The sequence below is a fragment of the Antennarius striatus genome, chromosome 3 (genome assembly GCF_040054535.1).
Source record: "Antennarius striatus isolate MH-2024 chromosome 3, ASM4005453v1, whole genome shotgun sequence".
In the NCBI taxonomy this organism is placed as follows: Eukaryota; Metazoa; Chordata; class Actinopteri; order Lophiiformes; family Antennariidae; genus Antennarius; species Antennarius striatus.
Genome location: NC_090778.1, coordinates 22,896,783 through 22,918,852, shown reverse-complemented (window position 1 = coordinate 22,918,852; position 22,070 = coordinate 22,896,783). Strand labels below are relative to the sequence as shown.

The 22,070-nt window shown below is 41.9% G+C and overlaps 4 protein-coding genes across 4 annotated transcripts; 2 read left to right on the top strand and 2 right to left on the bottom strand.

Moving 5' to 3' along the window:
- The first annotated feature begins 856 nt into the window (after positions 1–856).
- Positions 857–4,343, top strand: LOC137592872 (neurofilament medium polypeptide-like). The gene is made up of 4 exons (XM_068311343.1): positions 857–1,597; positions 2,279–2,478; positions 2,569–2,693; positions 2,784–4,343. Exons 1-4 carry the CDS (start codon positions 913–915, stop codon positions 3,892–3,894), a joined length of 2,121 nt encoding a protein of 706 aa, XP_068167444.1. The 5' UTR covers positions 857–912; the 3' UTR covers positions 3,895–4,343.
- Positions 4,344–5,671: 1,328 nt separating this feature from the next.
- thoc5 (THO complex 5) lies at positions 5,672–12,199 on the bottom strand. The gene is made up of 20 exons (XM_068311021.1): positions 12,094–12,199; positions 11,768–11,869; positions 10,863–11,009; positions 10,323–10,436; positions 9,902–9,999; positions 9,432–9,578; positions 9,230–9,344; positions 8,946–9,078; positions 8,778–8,855; positions 8,572–8,615; positions 8,242–8,341; positions 7,559–7,667; positions 7,171–7,272; positions 6,991–7,087; positions 6,794–6,905; positions 6,603–6,706; positions 6,444–6,531; positions 6,244–6,359; positions 5,959–6,149; positions 5,672–5,853 (listed from the first exon to the last, which is right to left on the bottom strand). The coding sequence occupies exons 2-20, from the start codon at positions 11,861–11,863 to the stop codon at positions 5,790–5,792; spliced, it is 2,055 nt and encodes a 684-aa protein (XP_068167122.1). The 5' UTR covers positions 11,864–11,869; positions 12,094–12,199; the 3' UTR covers positions 5,672–5,789.
- A 339-nt stretch (positions 12,200–12,538) lies between these two features.
- On the bottom strand, positions 12,539–17,536 carry tfip11 (tuftelin interacting protein 11). Its single transcript, XM_068310879.1, has 15 exons — positions 17,400–17,536; positions 16,552–16,759; positions 16,242–16,407; positions 15,998–16,154; positions 15,748–15,875; positions 15,455–15,616; positions 15,052–15,243; positions 14,740–14,919; positions 14,511–14,645; positions 14,321–14,424; positions 14,045–14,213; positions 13,685–13,928; positions 13,421–13,563; positions 13,127–13,292; positions 12,539–13,026 (listed from the first exon to the last, which is right to left on the bottom strand). Exons 2-15 carry the CDS (start codon positions 16,755–16,757, stop codon positions 12,680–12,682), a joined length of 2,499 nt encoding a protein of 832 aa, XP_068166980.1. The 5' UTR covers positions 16,758–16,759; positions 17,400–17,536; the 3' UTR covers positions 12,539–12,679.
- A 943-nt stretch (positions 17,537–18,479) lies between these two features.
- Positions 18,480–21,931, top strand: srrd (SRR1 domain containing). The gene is made up of 6 exons (XM_068310581.1): positions 18,480–18,722; positions 18,817–18,857; positions 18,950–19,158; positions 19,247–19,345; positions 20,790–20,941; positions 21,021–21,931. The coding sequence occupies exons 1-6, from the start codon at positions 18,577–18,579 to the stop codon at positions 21,259–21,261; spliced, it is 888 nt and encodes a 295-aa protein (XP_068166682.1). The 5' UTR covers positions 18,480–18,576; the 3' UTR covers positions 21,262–21,931.
- The last annotated feature ends 139 nt before the right edge of the window (positions 21,932–22,070 follow it).

Genomic DNA, 22,070 nt, shown 5'->3' with positions numbered 1-22,070 from the left:
AACTCACTCACCCTGAATCTGATGGATCAATAAGTGATGTCCCTGCTCCAAGAACTGACCCCCTTACAGGTCAGCAGACAGCTCAGTTTGTTTTTCTTTAACCCTGCATCATCACTCAGTGTGTATCCTGCACCAGGTTGCCATTTATGCTGATGGATTTTATGTCAGTGGTGTCAAATTATGCTTTGCCTGCAAATACACCTTCACAGCTGGTGAATATTAACTCTCCCCATTGACAAACCATGAGATGACTGGACTTATTTGGGATGATAAAAACAAACTTTCTTTGGAGAACAGAAAAGAAACAGCCTGTCAGTGGCCCAGCAGTTGTCCCAAGGGAGGTTGCATGGATTTGCAAACTCACACTGCAGTAGCACAGTTAACAGAGCATCAGCAGAACTCACTGCACACACACATTATTGGTAAGCCACACTTATATAAGGTCTTTATATTTTTACAATATTGCAATAATTTGCATAGGTTTAAAATGACACTTTATGTGTCAGTCCTGTTTGTAAAGAGAAACTCCCATTTTAAAAAAAGGACAAAAAAATTCCCCATCAGTGTTTCATCTTTTTCTATACAAAAAAAGGAAAATACTATAAAACCAATATTAGCTTCTTTGCCTTAATAAAATCGTCCTATTGTCATGTTCAGTAAAAACGCAAACCATCCACGAAGGTGATGGTTAGAGAGAAGATGTTCCTGAGCAGGCCAGAGTTTTCTGACGAAACGATGTGTCTTTAAATAAAAAACGTCTTCATGCTGACTCGAGAGTTTCCCTCCCTGCTTTATAAACCCGGAGCGCCTCTCCTGCTGCAGTCACTTCCCTCCGACCTGGACAACATGAGTTTCTCCGTGGATCATCACTTCTTCAGCCCGACTTCGTGCCGCAAAGCTCGGCCAGCCTCCATGTCCTCCAGCGGCTTCCACTCGCAGCGCCGCCGCCTCGCCTTCAGCCAGCCGCCCTCCGTCGACAACTTGGAGACCTTCAACGGCGACATGACGCGCAGGAGCGAGAAGGAGATCCTGCAGACTCTGAACGACCGCTTCGCCGGCTATATCGACAAAGTGCGAACCTTGGAGATGCACAATCGCAACTTGGAGGCTGAAGCGGCAGCTCTGCGTCAGAATCAGGCCAGCCGCACATCCATCGGGGAGCGCTACGAGCGGGAGCTGGGCGACCTGAGGGGTCTCCTCCAGGAGCTGACCGGGGAAAAGGGCCGCGCAGCTCTGGAGCACGAACACCTGGAGGAGGACGTTCAGCACCTGCGAGACAGGCTGGAGGATGAGGCGCGTAACCGAGAAGAGCTGGAGGCTGCAGCCCGCGCAATGAAGAAGTACGTCGAGGAGTGCAGGCTGGCGCGACTGGATCTGGACAAGAAGCTCCGCGCCCTGGAGGAAGAGGATGCATTTCTAAAGAAGAATCACGAAGAAGAAGTGGCCGATCTCCTCGCGCAGATTCAGGGCGCACAGATGAGTTTCGAGGTGCGGGACACGCTGAAAGCGGACCTGACCGGCGCACTGCGAGAGATCCGGGCGCAGCTGGACAACCACGCATCCAGGAACTCAACGCAGGCAGAGGAATGGTTTAAGGGTAAGTTGGGTCATAGCTGAAAATTAATGTATATCGAAGCTTTTAATCGCAGAAAGTGCTCGTTCTCTGTCCATGGTGCTGAAGTCTAAGACTCGAAGACGTTTCTGTATCTGTACGTAGATGTAAGTCATCATACGCACATCCTTGTGTGCGTCTTTACATCGGAAGCTCTGCGGCTTATGCATTCATAGTTATCTCTTATGCTTTCCTAAACAGAGTAAACCAAGGTGTAAAAGAGAAATGCACATTAAAGTTAATGACTTTCCCACAATTGAACTGCTAGACGCACGGCCTCTGCTCCTTTTAAGGTTTTATCTGAACAGCTGTATGCCACAGAATTGAATGATCAGAAGCCATACATCCACATTGATCCACTACAGGGAAAGGTGCAAACAGAATGACCTTCCCTGTGTCGCGTCCAGCTGACTGCAGCAGTGTGGTTCATGCATGCTGGGACTAGGGAGAGAGCTGAGTCAGACTGCTGACTGACAGATGGACACAGTCAAGGTTACTCAAGCTCCCAGCGGCTCTCTGAGGCCTTGACAACAGAGGACAAGTCAGGCATCTCAGAATGATGCAGCTCATGTGGACTGAGTCAGAATTCTGAAAGTCTCTGTGCCTCTGTGAATCACCGAACATCTTTTGAAGCTGGCCTTTTTTTTCTTTTCTTCATTTCTGCAGTGCGTATTGAGCGTCTATCTGATGCTGCTCGATCCAACCAGGATGCCCTCCGTGGAACCCAGGAGGAGATCACAGAGTATCGTCGACAGCTGCAGAGTCGCACTATTGAGTTGGAGACTCTTCGTGGAACCAAGGAGTCACTAGAGAGGCAACGTATGGAAAGTGATGAAAGGCACCATGATGATCTAAACTCATTACAGGCAGGAACTAACACAAACAGCTCACTAAAAATGCATATTTATGTTTTTACACTATTTTAAAGGTGGACCCTGTGTTTTGTTATTTTGCAGGAGACGATCAATCAGCTGGACAATGAGCTGAAAAACACCAAATGGGAGATGGCCAGCCAGCTGAAAGACTACCAAGAGCTGCTGAATGTGAAGATGGCTCTAGATATTGAGATTGCTGCGTATAGGTTTGTTATGGTTTGAAAACACATTATTAAATATTTTCCCATCATTTAAAAAGTTAATTCCACTGACTGCCTGGCTCTGCCTTCAAACAGGAAGTTACTGGAAGGAGAGGAAGATCGCTTCTTGTCAGGAGGAAGTCCGTATTCTTATTTAGAAAGCAGAATCTTCAAAGTAAAAGGAGACGAGATGTCAGACACGGTCATTGTGGAGGAACAGACAGATGAGACCCAGGTCACAGAGGTGACAGAGGAGGCAGATGAGGAGGAAGAGGAAGAAGATGTTGAAGAAGAAGAGGCAGAAGAAGAAGAGGAGGAAACCAAAGAGGATAAGGGAGAAGAAAAGGAGGACGAAAGGGAGGGAAAGGAGGATGGGAAGGGTGAGGAGAAAAGTGAGGAAGAAGATGCAGGTAAGGAGAAAGTTAAATCTAAAGATAAGGGTGAATCCCCTCCCTCGAAGTACCCTCAGCCTAAATCTCCTGCTGCCAAATCACCAGAATCTAAATCACCAGCAGCCAAATCTCCGATGCCCAAATCACCCCCTTCAAAATCCCCAGCCAGCAAATCCCCTCAATCTAAATCCCCACCCAAGACCCCTGAAATAAAGTCTCCTGAAAAAGAGAAGGCCAAACTTCTGGTTATAAAGGACACCCCCAAGGACGAGAAAAAGGAGGAGAAACCCCAACCAGTCAAAGAGGAAACAAAGGAGAAAGAGCAACCTGTGAAGGAGAAGACTCCAGAGACCAAGGAGAAAGAAAAGAAGGACAAACCAGATGAAATGAAAGAAAGCAAAGTAGATGAAGCACCAATGAGTGAAGATACTTCAAAACATGCTTCCCCTAGCAAACCTGCAGACGACAAACCTGCCCCCAAGTCCGAGCCTAAAGAAAGTATTCCTCCTGTAGCTGAGGAAAAACCATCTCCTCCCAAACCAGAGAAAGCTGAGTCTAAGGCAGAGCCTGCTCCTAAAGCAGAGCCTGAGAATACACAGAGTAAGAAGGAGGACAAGAAGCTGGAGGAGAAGCCCACTCCAAAAGCCAAACCAGAGGAGGCAGAGAACAAGAAAGAGGATAAGAAGCCAAAGGAGAAACAGGAGAACACTAAAGAAGAGAAGACCCAGGTGAAGGAAGGAGGGAAGGCAGAGAAAACTGAAAAATCATCTGGTACTGAATCAAAGGAGAGCAAAGAGGAAAAGATGAAGAAATAAGACTGATGAGCTGTAATTCAGGGCATGAAGAGAAGAAGATGTAGAGATGCCAAAATAAACTGTGAGGAGTGACGCAGGAGAAAGCAGACAAGCACTTTAATGTCCAAAGCAAAGCAGGTGATGGTACAGTATGTAAGCAATAGTGATGTTTGTAGCCAACAACCCCTCACCCCTCCATATGATCACCCCAATGCTTCTGACATGACTGGAGTGAATGCAGCATCTTCTAAACTCTTATTCTGAATGTGACAACTGCCCTTAAACAATTACAAGTGCATTTCAACTGGATCTGCTATACAAGCCTTCAAAGGTAGAGATGTCAAAATAATGTGTGAATGTGTATATATATATGCAGATGATATATTTACATATACATGGATAGGAAATATTTGAGTTTTGCTTTATGTGCACCTTCATGCAGCTTCTCATGGCAGGTGGATTGCAGCGTCTAACTCTTCTGGTCTACAGTAGTAGGACAATAATGACTGTGCTGTGTATAAACTGCAGAGAATATGCAAAATGAAGCGGACAAATAAAGAATGAAAAATCAAACGTGGCTTTTTTTCATCTCACTACACAAAGCTGGCCAGCAAAACGACCTAAGAGAATCACCATGAATGAGAGGTGTCAAGGTGTGAGGCTGAAAGGTGAAATGTTACTGGTTACTGCACTGCATTGCGGTAAGAAGAAAGGGAGCTGTACCCTCCCGGCACATCCTTCCTCACGTCCCAGAGTCATCCTCATTTATAAATCAGGAGCAGAGCTGCTGGTTTGGAGGAGACAGACTCCATTTCTTTATTCCAAAATATACCTCATTGCAAGCCTCGGGACTTGCACAATAGTAGGGATTTAATAATTGTTCACCAGTAATAATTTAGATTAGAAGTGATAAATGTCAAGGAAATACAAGTCTTTTCTGTCAGCTTTTAGAAATATTTCAAAATCTCCAACATTTTTGACAGAAAAAAAACTCATCAGTTTAGTTATTTCATCCGTGCCACCCAAAATGAACCAAACATGGAATTTAAGCCACTGATATACTGTAACTACACCTAAGGATTCAGGGACATTGAGTACCGTAGTCTTTGGCCGACACAGGAAGCATTCATCACCTGGCATCTTATCAGCTTTGACTTCACATTGAATGACCTCCGAAAGGAATGTCATCACATCTGAAAGATGAGTCTATATTTACAGGATTAACTAACCCTGTTGTTTCCCCAGGAGAATTCACTGCACCTGTAATCACATTAGTGCAGGTCGCTCTCAGCAGTCATTACAAATGAAGTGAGCCAGAACAAACCACTTTTTTTCTAATATATTTTTCACATTCCTTTCTTCTTTTGAGACCTTTATATTTTTTTTGTATCTTGGAGGTACCAGTATGTATAAACGTCTGTTTTCAGTTCTCTTTCACAAAAGGAATGAGACTCACATTTAAGAATAATGACAATGTCTCATTGTTATTTTTGGTAAGAATTTCTGCAGGTAACTTCTACCTGATTATAAAATATTGAAAATGGCATCCAATCCTCTTGTTACTGCAACAATGACAATACAAGTTCAAAGGCCCAAACATATAAAAAATGTGGTATTGTATAATTCTCTAGGTAAGTGTATGAGCAGAACTAAACCACAATGGAATGATTCAGGTAGTTAACACCGGTTGTAGAAGAAGTGCAGCACGGAGGAAGATGAAGAGATGAAACAAGATTTGAGTCCACAACAATGGATAGATGTAACAGAGTCAGAAATAAAAGAAATACACACTCACCAATGGAAATGTGCTTTTTTTATTTTCAAAATGTTACAATTCTAAAAAGGTGAGACAAAAAGTAAATACGAGTATGATTGAGTATGAGAACTAAAGTAAAGGGGGATAATCATTGACAATTTTAGCGGTGACTGAAGAACCCCTGAGGATGGTTGAACTTGAATGGCTTCAGACGAGTTGGACCCCTGACAAAGACAGAGGGCACAGATACAGTCACTGAGTCCACACACCAAAGGAGCATTTAAGTAAATGTATTACCATTTTACTGTATGCTTCTTGTGAACACGTACCTCACAGTGCGCAAGCACATCTTTTCTCTCGGAAACTCTCGCGGTCCCTCCACGCTGTCGTCTTGTCCCTCGGTCTCCAAATACACGTCCAAGCAGACGCACAGGCGTAAAATCTGATTGGTCAGGAGCTGATGTCCCGGGCGTGGTCCCTGTAGTTCATTTTTGAACACATTGACCTCGCTCTCCATGGCCTAAAAAAAGAATTAATGAATCATTGGAGGTTGGAATGTCTTTATATAAAACAGTTCTTACGGAACAGTGTGATCAATACTGAAACGTTCATACTCGAAGGTTATCGTCAGTGCGTCCGCTGCGCTCTCCTTTCCAGCTGAGGGAAAGAGAGAAAAGAGGAGTGATGTCTGGGTAACGGGGACTAAGGACGACGGCAGCCTGGAGACGAGCTGGAAAAGAAAAGTGAAGGGTTTGATGAGAAACAAATAGAATTATCATAGAAATGGAATTCTATTATCAGCACTAGCATTCACCTGTGCCTCTCTCCACCACACCCATAAAGTACAGATCAGTCTCCTTTGCCAGTCCGGCATCAGTGACATGGCGCGTATAAGGCAGGTCCTAAAGAAAACGCAGACGTCAGTCACAGCCAGAGCTGTATGCTAGGATTCACAAATCCTTACTGTTCTTACCTTGTACTCAACGTGGGCGATAGTGGTCCAGCGAGCTAAACGGGACATGATCTTGGCAGGAAACAGGTGCTGACACTCGCTAGAGACTGGGATGATGCTGTGCTCTGAAGACATCGACACAAACAATGTTCATCTAAACCTCCCGTGTCTTCTTTAGGAACATTTAATAAGTGGTCGTTAACAAAAAGTACCTAAAGAGGCAAACTGCTTGTGCAGAGCCAAGCGGGATTGGACTCTTCCTCTTAGGAGTTTCATGGTACTCTCCATTTGGCTGGCACTCAGAGAGCTGCCCACACTCATATCCTGAAGAATAAGGGTGAATTCCAAATGACATGGTTGTACAGACTTGAATAAAGGTCAACTGGTATGTAAGTCGATCAACACGCACCTCTGTAATATCACTGGGAAATCGTAATCCTCCCAGACCCTGAACCCAAACGTAGGGATGGCCAAGATCCTCCACATAATCTGCAAAGGTAAGGATTCTAAAAAGAACATGATGGGTTAATTTTATTTGTCCTGATAATTTAATTGTTAGTGGCTGATTTTAATCATCTGACATCCTTACCCAACTTTGTCAAACTGGTAGCGATTAGCCGGATTGGGCGTTTCTCGCCCGTGGTCGTTTGCGTAGAGGCAGCTGAGCACGATGTCTGCTTTCAGCAGATCTCTGCAAAGAAAACATTGTTCAGGGATAGAAATGAAAACACACTTGGTTAAATGAACTAATAGTGAGGCTACGTTTAAATTATTTATAAAACATTACATCTATTTGTGATATTTAAGCTCTAATTGGAGACATAATTCTAGAATTACTGGAGACCTTCTCTTGACTTGAAGCTGTGAAACCATGTAAACAAATCTCGTGTTTCTATTATATTTTCTGTGGACTGCAGGAGGAATAGTTGCTACCATGGAAATAATCAATGTGGGTCTGACAAAAATAATGTACACACCCAGCACTGACAGCTGTGCTGAGGTCAGTGGAGGTGGAAACCTTAGCCTTGACAGTCATGATGTTCAAATTCATCAGGTAGTAGAAGTAGAGATGGAGGATGGTGCCATCTGCGAAGATATAATAAATAACACAAGGTGATGAACAAATCCATTACTGTCTTTAGTCAAAACTCCCTCCAACCCACTCTTTCATTAATGATCCCATTGAAAAACCCCCGTGGTATAACTGCACAGAGCAGCACAATTAGAGGGCAATAACAGGGTGGGGTCACAACGATAGCAAACACCACCCAAGGGACGCATAACATCTTTCATTCTCTACAGTCTGCGGTCACAGTGAACCCCGTGTCACTCAGCAGTGCAGTAAACTGACTGCTGCGACTGGCAGCCCTGATGATAACTGGGGATAGATAGATAGATAGATAGATACTTTAATAATCCCGGAGGGGAGAGAGGAGGCATGAGAAATCATTCTCACAGCATGTGGTATCTGCAGACACAGGGTACCACAACCAAATATCTCACCACTAACCCCACCCCCACCTCCCACACACACACTTTTAGGTGGTGTTACGCCTGCAATGCAGATCTTCCTGTGACTGTTCACCATTCCATTAGCTGCCAGCAGAGGGAACCCCTGGGTCAAGCAGTTTCATGATTTCACTCAGATTTACAGATTTACCTTTACACTTGAGGTCTATACACAGAGACAGTGGGTGCCTTTTTAGCATCTCTCGTCTCTTGTCATCCATCTGGCCACCTGTGGTTGGTCTTCTCCTCTTCTGCCAAACAAAAAAAATAAAAGCAAACGGAAATTATTGTATTTGGAACACACACGTTTAAGTCATGTCAAGAAAAACATCCTGACGGACTGGGAAAAAAACAAAACCTGGGCTCAGGTTAGATTCACTAGTCATTGTTTGGAAAATTAATGTCAGATACCTTCTATCCAACACTTAAAGTTGTTAGATGTACAAATCTGTCTAGGGGATATATTAGGTCTGAATCTCACCGTTTTTTCCTGCTCCTCCTCTGCATCTGAATCACTCTCATCATCTGAAAGCAAACATTAACATTATTGTTGTGGATGCTACACCCAGCAATGCAATGTCTTGAATATGAGGCAACATGCACGACTAGAACACAGTCCATTTTGTGGACTATGTTCTAATGCTGCATGTTTAGTAGCAGTGATTAGTGGTGTAATATTGTCTGTACCCTGTGAATCTTCTGGAGGTTTGGACAGGGCCTTGGCCTCATCCACATCACCAATGATTGAAACAATCAGATTCTTGTCTGAAATGGACACAAAAATAAAGGATTTATGCTTAAGTCTTTCATACCGTGAGGAAAAACTTTATTTTCTATAATCTGTGATCATTTTACCACAGGCCTGGCCATAAGCATTCGCTTGAACAAACAGGACGTAGAGAGGTGGAGGCAGGTGGCGAGCAACCTCTGTCTGTTTCTGGGTCTGTTCAAATGGCATGGATAGATACTGCTGCACTGGGAGAGAGGCCTATGAAAGACAGCAAAATAAGTCAGAAGAGCCATACCTGATGTCTACTGGTGGTATAGAGCTTCATGCCAATTAAGACTCCATAGAAAAGAAAATAAATTTTACACACAAAATTAAATGAAACTGGAACAAAATCCTAAAGACGCTACACCTGCATGATGGCAGTGAGTCCTGGCTGCAAGCTGGTCAGATGTTCCTTCTTCACCTCTATGCTTTTCTGGATCTTTTCCTTTGTGGCCTGTGATTCTTTATATTTCTCCGCCAGCCTGTGTTCATGTAGAGTTAATGCTTTTAAGACAGATGCCTCATGCATTGAAAACACATGCATGTAATACACTTCGCTAGCTACACACCTCTTCCTCTGCTCAAGCTCCCAGTCTAGTCGAGCCAGCGTAAGTTGGTGGGAATCATCTTTTGTGAGGTGGGGCCTGGAAATCTCTGGTGGTGCCTCCTGGTAAAATTCTTCCTCAGACACCAAGTCTATTTCCTCATGTTTAGACCTGAGTCAGAGTTACATTAACAACGCACTTTAAAATGGGAATGACAGGTGCTATAGTAATAAATAATTTATCATTGTTACAGAAGAATGAATTTTTCCTTTTACAAACGCCATTAATTCATTAGAGTTTTTAAGCTACACATTTTAAGAATCTTTTGGGAAAAATACTACTTTTCACCCAAGTGCATGCTGACTTGACTCATATGTTTTTATAGGACAAAATACACACACTGAAAGTGAAGCACAAAATAATTACAGCCCCTTTGATTCAAAGACTTTGTATATTTAAAATAAAAGATTGAGAATAAGACTTTTTGTACTCACTTAAACTCCAGACATTTGCTAATCTCTTTCTGAAGATGCAAAACTTCATAAAGCAGATTCTGCAATTGAAGGTGCAGCACATCCACTTTCTGCTTTGCCTGAAAGGAAAAATACTGTGACTAAAACTAATTTACAAACGCCAACCAGGGGCATTCTAGAAACAAACTGAAGCAAAACAATGTGCCAAGAATCAAAACAGGATTCAATAAATATTAGGATTAAGAGGCTGGATCAATAAAAAAAAGGTATATGTGGACTTTTTTGCTGACAGAAGAACTAGTTACTGCAGTTATGCATAGCAGCACTACATCTAAGGAGGTTGAAGCAATACATTTTCAGAAAATACTTGGTATAATGTAACCATAAATTAAGCCGAATTGCTTCTGCAATGCACAGTATTTCAAAGTTATGTAGAAGTTACCTCATGTGTCTGGTCTCTTCCTCTCTTCAGTCGCATGTGAGCCAGACGATTGAGTTTTTTCAGATTCATGAAGTGGATGCAGCTCTGCATACGCTTCTGCTCCACCTCAACACACTAAGAACAGATTAAAAAAACTGGTTAGATTTCAATATTATTGATAATAAAAGAATTCTCTACAGCATGGTGAGAACTGATTGTTTATCAGTTTCACAAACTGCATGTATCAAGTTTGTAGTGTGGGTAAAAGCTGTTACTCCACAGACACATCATAACCTGAAATAATTTTGACTAGTTCATAAAGTGGGCACCACGTTGGCACTGTGGCTATTCTTGTTGCCTCACAGCAAAAAGGTTCCAGGTTCTATTCCTTTCTATGCAGAGTTTTATGTTCTCTCCGGCTTCAAAAACATGCAGCTTAGGTGAATTGATCACACCAAATTGTGTGGATGGATGGTGATATAGTAATATCACCAACTAAAAACTTTCCAAGAAAACAGTCGATAGGCAGCATTTGAATGCAAATCTTAAAAGTATGATTACCCCCTCTTTGGCTCCGTTGGCTTTCAGATCCTGAATTTCGCTCATGAGTGTCGCCAAATTCTCACATGACGCCTTGTACTGATCGTAGTCCTTTTTGGAGTCCCTGCTGTCAAGCTCCACCTCTTCATTATATACACGTGGAAAATCCTATGAAATACAATTAAAATCCATTAATGGTGGTTGAAGCACCAGTTCACCGCCGGAACACTGCCAAGGTGCACTTGGGCAAAGCACCGTCCACTTAATACGTTGCACATTGTTTGTGTGTGTTTAAGTTTGAAGGCCTATCTCATATATATATATATGTATACACATACACACACGAGTCTGACAATTAACTAGAGTGGAAACCTAATTTCCCCTACGGGGGACCAATAAGGGATTTCATTATTATTCATTATTTTAATGCAACTGCAACTTAACACAGGTCCCAAATTTCAAGACTCGATTGATTACAACATAGGGGGTTAAAGATGTATCAAATTTGCAATATTTTTTGCTTTCATGGTTCTTTTATCCACAATATTCAATTTAGAACTTCCATCACATAAAAATCACAAAAGCAGCGCATTGTAGACTTTAATTCGACCACGTCCTGAATAAAAATACATTATGCAGAGTTGCATCCATAGGAATGTATGCAAAGGAAATAAACAGCAAGTGTGTGAGACATATTTGATCGTTCAGATGTTTAAGAGAGCAGCAAAACCCATTTCAATTTCTTTTCTGCTGCTGGACTGTTTGAATAAGTTTTATGATGTATTTTAAAATGTCACAAATATCTAACTTTGTGCATGCGAAAGTTAAAAATGGAGGAGCTGAAGTAAAATGTCTGATTACTGTACAACTTTTACTTCCGACACAAGACCTTCAAACCAGATATTTTGATGGGACGACGAACTTACCGGCTGGTCGCCCTCTCCACGGCATCGTTTCATATCAGGTGTTCCTCCTTCACTTCGCACAACCTTAGACTTTCGCTTCTTCTGTGCATCCGACATTGTTGACTGAAATAAGATGCAAAAGATGTAGCCTAAAATGTATCTAGCTTTGGTAAAATGTAGTTCTTTAGAAAGACATACGTCACAGCGTTTCCATTTAGCAAGCTAACGTTAGTACTGTCTAGCTAGCTAACCCGTTAGCTTTTTGTCTTCTAAAGGATGGTTTTTAAAACAGAAGTCAGATGACCCATATATTGACATTAGTGAGATATCTAGTTTTTTCCACATACCTCTGAGATTCCAAAATACGTCTGAAATTATTCAATCGAGGACAACTTGACAAACAACTTTGTAGCACCTCAACGCGGTGAGCACGTACGGAAGCTCTGCCGTACCAAAACCACCAATTTGCGGAAGTGGAAGCAGCAGCTACACTGCCACCTATAGTATAAAAATGACATTGCGGATCATTCAAAAATAATGAATTGTGCAAAATGTCTGAGACTGCTAAAGTATTAAAATGATCAAAATACCTAAATTAATTTTACCTAACACAAACCCATGTACATAAATATCAAACATATTTTTGTGTAATTTGTAATCATAAGCGCTTGATTTCAAAACATTTAACTAGAGAAAATATCTGTACTGAACACAAAACATTCTGAAAATCAGGTATAACCTTATGCACTCATGTTATTCAAAAGAACAAAAGAGACCAGTACAGTACACTGAAAAAATATTTAATCACAGTTCCAACACAAAAATGACAAAGACACCTATGACAAGAAAAGTATCCTGAAAGTACATTAAAGTGAACATATGCTCTTCACTCTTTATTACACTTGAAAGATCAAGGAATCAGTTTGTTCGCCCTTACTTGGCCATATCTATCAGACTCTGCAAAGACGTGGGTACCCAAGTCTTCTCTCCTTGCACAAACACAACCCCTCTATCAATGTAGATAACAATGCGCCCAAATGTGTACAACTGCTTGCCCTCAAAGCGTTTGGCCACTAAAGGCATGAACACAATGTTGTTCTCCTCTGCTTTGGTCTGGATAAGGTCCTTAAAGTTAGTTGGGACACCGGCACTGACACCCCTGTGAGCCACATTCTCCGCCTCTCTCCGCTCCTGCATTGCCTCATACTGGAAATCCTTTCGTCTCTCTGTCTGTGTTAGATATGCAATATTCTCCCTTGCACCAGGTTGCATATATCCACCTGTGTATATGAAAAAAGAATGAATGAATATATTGCAGTGCTTTGATTTTGACAGAGGTTGAATTACTCTTTATATTCTGAGATAGAGTGCAACACCAACCTATGCCTGAAGAAACGGCACGGTTCATGATGTCCAAAGCTTCATTAAACTTTTCTTTAATGAGCGGTTGTGACAATAAGACGTCACTAAACGTGCTTTTCCAACCCAGGTACCATTTAGTGATTTCGTCATAGTTCGGACTATTACTCAACCATGAGCACAGGACCTATAATCAACAAAGCAACAGTAGACATAAAGTAACGGAACATATTTTCAGTAACTGAATTGCTGCTGGGATAATCTCACTTCATTTCAATTCTGTATAAAAATTACAGCTCAAATGTTGTCACTGACCTGCAGCCACTTTGTAAAGAAGTTTTTGTCCAGCAGAGACACAAGGCTAGATGGAGACAACATGCCCTCCCAGTCCATCACCCAATGAAATGGCTCCATCTGTTGCTGATGAGGGTTGATGACCAGCTCTTCCAGACACAGAGCTGAGGAGGAAAATAGGAACCATGCCACAAAGAAAGCCAGTTGAAAAAAGAGGAAAAGGATGAAAAAAGAGACATTTATTTTCTTTCACTAATATACTGTAAGTCTGTCACCAATACGTACCTAGTTTAGGGATGATATTTTTCACCATGAATGCCTCCCAGGCACCTGGTGTGAAAACGTCTTTCCATGGCTGCAAGATGAGACGGGCTGAAGCATCACTTGGGTGCCACCGCTGCAGGGCGTTGGATAGCTTGCTCCTGATTGGTGGGTAAAGAGGTTCCAGACGCGATCGGAGCAGAGGCAGCCAAGGGTGGATCCAGGAGTGGATGGGCACTGTGTCAGTTAAAGGGTTCCAGTTATCCACCTACAAATCAGAAAACGGAATATAATAAAAACAGCTAGCAATATAAAAGACAATTATCCACAAGTAAATCAGGTGGTATGTCAAAGTTAGTAAGTCTTGAAGCCTGCAGATCTTGCCTCTCGCTGAAGCCGTGGTAAAATCAGCTGCTCCAACAGGTGATCCAGGATCCAGAGAGGAAGAAGAGGCGCCCAAACGTCCACACAGTCCACCATTGGTTCAACAATGCGAGGCTGCCAGCTTGACACACAAGATCGCATCACTGGAATCCACACTTCCCACAGCAGTCTAACCAAATGAACCAGATCACATACAGTCAAAGACATGCTATGATACTTAAACAGAAGAAGTTTATGCAAATAAACAAGAACAACATTAACAGATGTTTGTTTGACCTGTGATATGGGTCCATGTTTGAATCTGGGGCACTGGAGTGGAGGTCTCTTGATTCAAGAATTGCTCTCCACTGACCAATGTCTTCCAGACAATAGGAGTTATCCTGATTTAACAGAGAAGAGCATGAGATTCACAGTTGATTAGTTAGTCAAAAATGAAAGGAAGTCGTCGGGTAAATCCTAAAATTACCTTAAGAGGAACCCAAGAACAAAGTTTTTGCTTTAATAAGGGGTGAACCACAGCCACAGCCAGCTCTGCCAATCCCATTGTCTTGTATTCTTCATAATAGTCTGTTTGCAAAGACTCAAAGATCTGGGCACACTCCTGAATGAACGCCACCAAAACATAACACCAATGTGACCAAACAAATACTGCAACGGACCCAGTAACTGTAGCCAGTGTCACGTAGTTTATGCACCTGCAGTGTAGGCCCTTCTCCTGGTGCCATATCTTCAGAAGGGAAACGCTCCACCAACGCCAGAACAGCCTCCATTCTCTGGATTGCATCTTGTTCTGCATCCAGTCTGCTCTGCAGCGCTCGCTTCTCATGACTCAGAGAAACCACAATATCCTTTTCATGCGTCAGACGTCTCGCCGACTGTGGGAGGTGGGAATCATATGAAAGAGGAACTTTATGAGAATCTGATTGCCAGCTGAGTGGCACCAGAAAACTTACAAAACCCATAATGACAAAACCCAAATTTTTTGACAGACATATATTTCTTCATACCTGTAATATGTCCTGTTCTGTAAGGTCTATCAGGAGCTGTAAGTTATGTTCGAGTTCAGGGAGAGCAAAGCCAGATGCCTTTTGATCCTGAGTGGACATGCTTGGTGGAGCTTCATCTGGAACACTGTGCTTGTTAGACAAGTGACTGTAACTGTAATATACTTTTTGCTCTCTCCCAGTCATGTCTATGACCTAAATTGGGAAAGAGATACCAGTTAGATGAGGACCAAAAAGCAAACCCAGCACTAATAATCAGATAATTCAATCCACATATAACTGTACTACATGCAAAAGTACAATTACCGGTACAATAGTAAAGTGCCACTCAAGAAATTTGTTAATCCAAATCATTGCATCCTGATAACATTACTGTGACACAGAATTCAAACCTTGTCAAACTTACCTTAACTTGAGCAAGCTCTCCAGCAGATGTTGCTGTGCTGCGCCCTGTCAGCTTTCCTTTAGCCTTCAGCTCATCTACTGTTCTGTAGGAGTATTTGGGCTTCTTTTTAATACCAGGGCCTGCAGGATCTTTACGCCACTGGCCTAGTTCTTTCTGAAACTCCTACACATACAGAAATAGAGAATTGAGTCAAAATAAATAATATTGACACGACTAAATCAATATTGTCATATAATTTAAGTGTAAATACAGCTGGGAAAAAAAGGGGGGGTGCATTGGTTTTTTCTCTCCACCTGTTCCTCCTCCTCCTCTGAGTCGACGACAGGAAAATCTTGAAGACTCTGCTGTGTTCGCTCATTGCCATAAGCACCAACAGCTCCCTTGCCTTTGCGAACCTTTGCCTCAATGGGGTTAATAATACCTTAAAAGACAGGGAGGTACATGATAACAATGCCAATACTAAAATCGGCTGCTGCAAAACTACAACTACAGTACTGCTAACACTAAACATTCATTAAGCATAACATTTTCCAGTCCACCCACCTTGAGCATTCTTTCCAAGGCCTTTTCCTGGTTGATAACCCATTTTTTGCAAAAGTTTCTGTCCAATTCCTTTTGTGTGCTTCTCCCAGCTACCAATGCCTTTACCAGACTGTATGTTACCTGCAAACCTCTGGGACAAGTTGCTCCGGAAATTACCCTAGGAGAAATACATATTTGTTGTAAAAAGTGAAATGTCACAAAGTAAGCTGACATTGAGGAAGAACATATAAACAACTACAATTACCATTTGAAGTTTTTTGGGTGCAGTGCTGCGAGATGGGGCTGGTGCTGAAGGACCATCATCCGAGTCATCAGAGCCTGCTTCTCCTTTTTCCTGCTCTTCCTCCTCTGCTGCAGTCTTACGCAGACCACCACTCACAAAGTTCACGGGCACAGTATAGTCTTTAGTTCTAAAAAACAAACCCCAAAACGAATTAGTAAGTTCCAACAGACTGGTTGGACTCAGATCAAATGAGGGGAGACACACTTCTATAGGAAAACTGACTGCAACTCATTAGCATTGCAGCAGAATTGCAAATGACCGTATGCCTTACTTTTTGCCCCCAAAGCTTGGCCTTTCATCCTCATCGGAGTCCTTCTCAGCCCAGATGCCATAAGTAGCCTGCTCTTTGGTCTGCCTGTATCGGCGACGGTCCGGATTGAACTCATTGGCCAGATCCCAGTCTGTCACCTCAAAGCTCTCCACCTCCACACCTTCCTCCTCCTCCTCTCTCCGCCCATACAGATGGGACATTGACATCTCTGCATATTATTGAAACATAAAATATAAGTTAGAAGCAGCGTAGAATGTTGCGTGACACTCATCTGCTACTGTGCGTGATGTAATAACTGAAATTATTTGAAAAATTAACATTAGGGGTATAATGTACATTTGACCAAAAGCCCATTTTATATATTTTGTGTTTTCAGTATAGCAATTAGTATAACATGATAACTTGTTATGCTAATTGCTATACTGAAAACACACACACACACACACACACACACGATCTGCTAGAAAACATACAAAAGTACAATCTTCAATTGTATTACCCTTTGTTCGCTAGATAGTAGAGATATTTTGTTGGATGTCACTTTGATAATGTATTTCGTGTCTGTTGCACCAACAAGCCATACTGCATAGACCGACAGTAAATAGTTTAGGTGATGTGCATAACGTGAATAGAGAAGAGCTACTCATGTCTTAAAACATGTCAAGACGGTTGGTTAAACTTTTATCAGCCCGTATGAATGAATCCCCTTTTCTAAAGTGGGTAAAAACAGGACAAGATAAAGCTTCAATCAAAGGCTAATGTCAGCTAACGTTAGCTAACGCAGCCTCAATCTTTAGCTGGAAAACATGGGCGGATGGAAACAATGATATGGCTCTTTTTTGACTCACCTGAAGTATTCACAATTCCTCGAAAGAATCAAGATTACATCAATTATTCATTAGTAATATATAACAATGAAAAGTGACTCGGTTCAAGCAAGTTGTCATGCTCACTCAAAAATACAGGAACTTCCGGTTGTCCCAGAACTCTTCTTTGTTGGTGTCAGTTATGAACCACTACGTTAGACGATCGCCCCCAGCTGGCAGGACAATGTTCATCTCTTCTATATAATTTTAAGAAACATTTGATTCCTTCTCTAATAATTACAAAGATTTCCCAAAAGTCGCTGCATCCATAAAAATATTATTTTCTTGGATTTCCATACTCTCTAAGGAGAAAATAGTCATAGACTTCAATGATAAAAAAATTAATTTACAAATATAAATAAACATTATTGTCTGCAGGAGGTTTCAATGAATTGTTATTCATTATTCATCCAATAATTTATAATAAGTAAATATTTCAACATGAACATCGTTGTGCAAAACTGGATGCGGTGTGTCACCAGACACACCGCATTTAATTTTATTCCAGTAGAAAAATATTTTGTTTCCTGCAAACCATCCCGTTAACTAGACACACTCCGTCGGCAATTGTGGTTGAATTATGACCACAGTTTTCAGAAATCCATCTAAAGTGCCCTACACTGCAACTCTCAAAAGGTAACCACCTTGACCTTAAGTGTAACTAAAACAGATCGAGTCAGTGTAATTGTTTCATCAAAAGTTATTGCTTTAGAAACTGTTCATTATATCACAGTTATAATAAATTTATTATTTAGAAATTCATTTTCAACAGCACACTAAGCAGTTTTATATGCAGCGACGCCCGTACTCCAAATTAATGCAACATCACAGATTTGCCAGCAGGTGTCGTCTACGGCAGCCTTTTCAAAAGCATTGAACCGAATAATTTCATCAACTATTTTACTTCTGATCGGCACTTTAAAAAGCTTCGTTTTCACTTTCACTTCGACGAACTATATCTTTGAAAACGCATCATGTATTCATCAGGACACACAACGGAATACAATCTATGGAACACCGGAAGAGGAAGTCCATGTGTTACACTGAAATGTTTCCTCTTGTTACAAACTCGCCAACTCAATGCGGTACATAGTAAGAGTTAAATTGATGATGTTTAAAAAAAAAAGTTCGTACAGGACGAACCGATGAATTAGCATAAATGTCGGGCACCGGGGAGGAGTGGCAGGTGGTCCGGGGACGAAAGGGCGCAGCGCGGAACTCAAAAACACCCAAATTGTCCTCAAATTTAAATTCTCAGGAGCCGCTGGACGTCCGGAAAACTGTTGAACGAATCAGATGCACAGTGTAAGACATTAATTTCCCTCCCTGTTTATGTGTTTTAAGAGCATGATTTTGTCCAAATCAAACGAGTCCAGCAGCTCTGCTTTATCACCTTCAGATCGGAGCTAAGATGTGAGGAGTTTTGGAAAGAGTGGAAAGGTAAGTCTGGCGTTATATCAACAAATCCTATACGTTGCCATGGAATCGTTTATCTTGCAGCCCAGTAGCCCTTTGATGATTATTGTTTTCAGAGCTGCTGCTGGTTGCAGGATCAGCAGCCCTGTCTGAACCTCTGGGGAGAAAGAACAACGAGAGCCCTACTGGCCAGATGGGGATGATCAGAGATGAAAGAGTCAGCCAGCATCTGCAGTGTGTGTGTTATGGCCTTGGCTCGTTTTCTTCCTGTGTCTCAGCTCGTTACCAGCTCGCCATGTTGCTCCTGCTGCTGGATGCTGGACAGGTTAGAGTACATGTTCATCCGACATCATCACATCAATCACTTCAACTGTTAATGATTCAGTCTTTCATTGCTCCTCTCCTCCCTCTAGATTCCACCAAACGACTGTTCTATTTATGACCCTGTGTTCACCTCTGGAGAGAGGGATGTTTTGAAAGAGCTGGGCGTGACTGTGCTAACAGAAAATGAGGTCTGTTACTGGCTGCTGGTGTTGTTTTTAACTCTTTCAAACAAGAAAAACAAGTAGCATGTTCACAGCACAGAGAAAAAGTTAGGAGTGTTGCTGTTGTTTCAGCTGGATTCATTAAAATAGAAAGTACTTAACACTGCTAACCATTTCAAATCAAAAATCAACTTCTTAGATTGTCATAGAGAGTTATTATTTTAGCTTGGGCTTTAGCTTAAACTTTCAAAGAGCAAGCATTACTAAGCTTTTGATAAAATAACTTCTAAAACTCCAAGAAAACATGTTGTGTAAAAAGGCAACACAAATGTTGTCTATTATTGTATTCAGGAGTTGTTATTGTTTGTTCGTCCTTTTCAATTGCTTATACGGATCCTGGTTGCGAGGGCAGCAGTTTGAGTAGGGATGTCCAAACACTTCTCTGCCCAGGTACTTCAACCAACTCCTCAGGGGGATCCCAAGGCACTCCCAGGCAAACTAAGGTATATAATATCTGTGGACAAAAACTGAGATATATCATATCTGTTGACAAAAGGTCGAATGGTTTGCTAGAGTCTCCTGGACCCCACTGAAAGTTATCGTCCATGGTCCTCACCAAACCTTTCCCACGAATGGATCTTTGCTTCCTTGACGGCTGAAACTGAGCATCATTCTGCCTGCCTCTACTCATCAGCTGCCTCAAGACTCCCACAGGCCAAGCATACCGTGCAGGACTCCTTTTTCAGCCTGACGGCATTTCTCGCCTCTGGTGTCCACCATCAGGTTCAGGGATTACCACCACCACAACCAGTGTCGGCAGTCTTGCGATCACAGCTCCATGTATCCGCCTCAGCAATGGGAGCACAGATCGCCAACCATTCAGATTCCGTGTTCCAGTCCACCAATGGACTGAGTTCTAGGCTTTGTTGAAGGAAAGAGTTGTGGACCAATTTGAATGGGCTCTAAACAAGACGTTCCCAGCAGACCGTCACTGTTCGTTTGGGCCTCTCAGTTCTGTCCAGCATCTTCCACCCCTTCACCTGATCCAACTCACCAGCTCATCTCCTCTTACCTGAGCGTACACAACATACGGCTGTAGATCAGCTGATGCGACTATATGATCTATGACCTAGGGTATGACTCTGGGCTGGTTGCACTTATAAGTTGGAGATTTTACATCATCGATCTTTTTAGCTACATTTTGTCTGACCCTTCACCTTGAGCCATGGGAGACCCCACCAGGGGCAAATTGCAATTGCCCCAGCAACACGGCTCCTAGGAATATTAGCTACTCAAATTCCTCCACCACGATAAGATGGCGGTTGACGGAGGAGGAAATTGTTAATGCTGAAATGAATATAATGTAATATACAACTAAGATGACATATGCTATAGCTTATTTCTCACGTTAAGGTAGCAAATCAGTGCAAAAATATCAAACAGTATCTATCCGTCTCACTTTATTGTGCAGGAGGGGAAGCATCTAACGACTAAGCCCACAATCTTCTACCTGATGCATTGTGGGAAAGCCTTATACAACAACCTTCTGTGGAAGAATTGGAGCACGCAACGTCTTCCCCTGATGATTATCATTGGAAACAGTTTCCACGGCATGAGAGACAGGTTTGTGACATCTGAGCGAAGGAAATGGGTTTTAAGAAACCGGACGAGAGGTGACGTTGTCTGTCCATTGTTTCAACAGAGCGATCGAGAGAGACTTCAAGCGGGACTACAGCTACATTACTCAGGCTTTGTCTGTGTGTGAAGAGAATCTGCTGCCCTGCCCTTCCCGAATGATTGACATCTTCAGTGACACAGCGGTGATCACCTTTCCTTCTAGTGGCCTTAACAGACTCCCACAATCCAGCTGGACAGCGCTGCCAGAACCACAGTATCAACACTGCCCTGATTTAGAGATCATTCAGAAGGAAGCAACAAGATGAGTCACTGGAAAATTTTCCCCTTGGTTTGAAGTTTCAACTTATTGCTGTGTTTCTGGAGAACCAGTAATATCACTGGTTTTACAATAATTTGTAAATCAAACCACATTTTTTGCCCATAGGAGACTCATAAGGGAGACTTGAACCTTTCAACTAAGTACAGAAGTGTATGGCTTTCATTTGTCCTGGTTTTATAGTTTTTTATAAAGAGCTTACTGTAAATAATTCAGCAAAAGAATAGAATTTAAGTTTGTTTTCTGATTTAATGAGATATCTTGATTATTTAGAAGGACATTGAATTGCTGTTATACTTCACATGAAGTTCTTCTCCATTATAGGTTATGGAGTCTTTTGGAATATGTAATTCCAGAACAGCACACTGCAGTAGACAAGGTACCACAGATCCTTAGAAAGTCTTAAAACTAAGCCTTTTTGTGTGTCCATGTGCAACCCTGCCTTTTGTATCCTTCTATTTAAATCCTTTGCATATAAAGCAGGGAGACACAGGCAAGTATCGCTCTGTACATATGTCTGAGACTTAAACTCTTCAGTTTTTCAATATTTTGTCATGAAACATGGGTAGCACATCAACTGTATGCAAGAGTGGTACTTTTCAAATCTTGGGGAAAATATTTTGTAACAAACCATTAAAACTATTTCATATATCCTCAACAACCTGTACATTCATATCAACTTGGAGTGGAGGCATTGGTTTCTTTTGAATTTCCATGGCAACATTTAATCCCAAGAAAAGCCTTAGCTTTGTTTTTGAAACACATCTTGTAAACTTATCTTTGACAGTTTGTATGTAC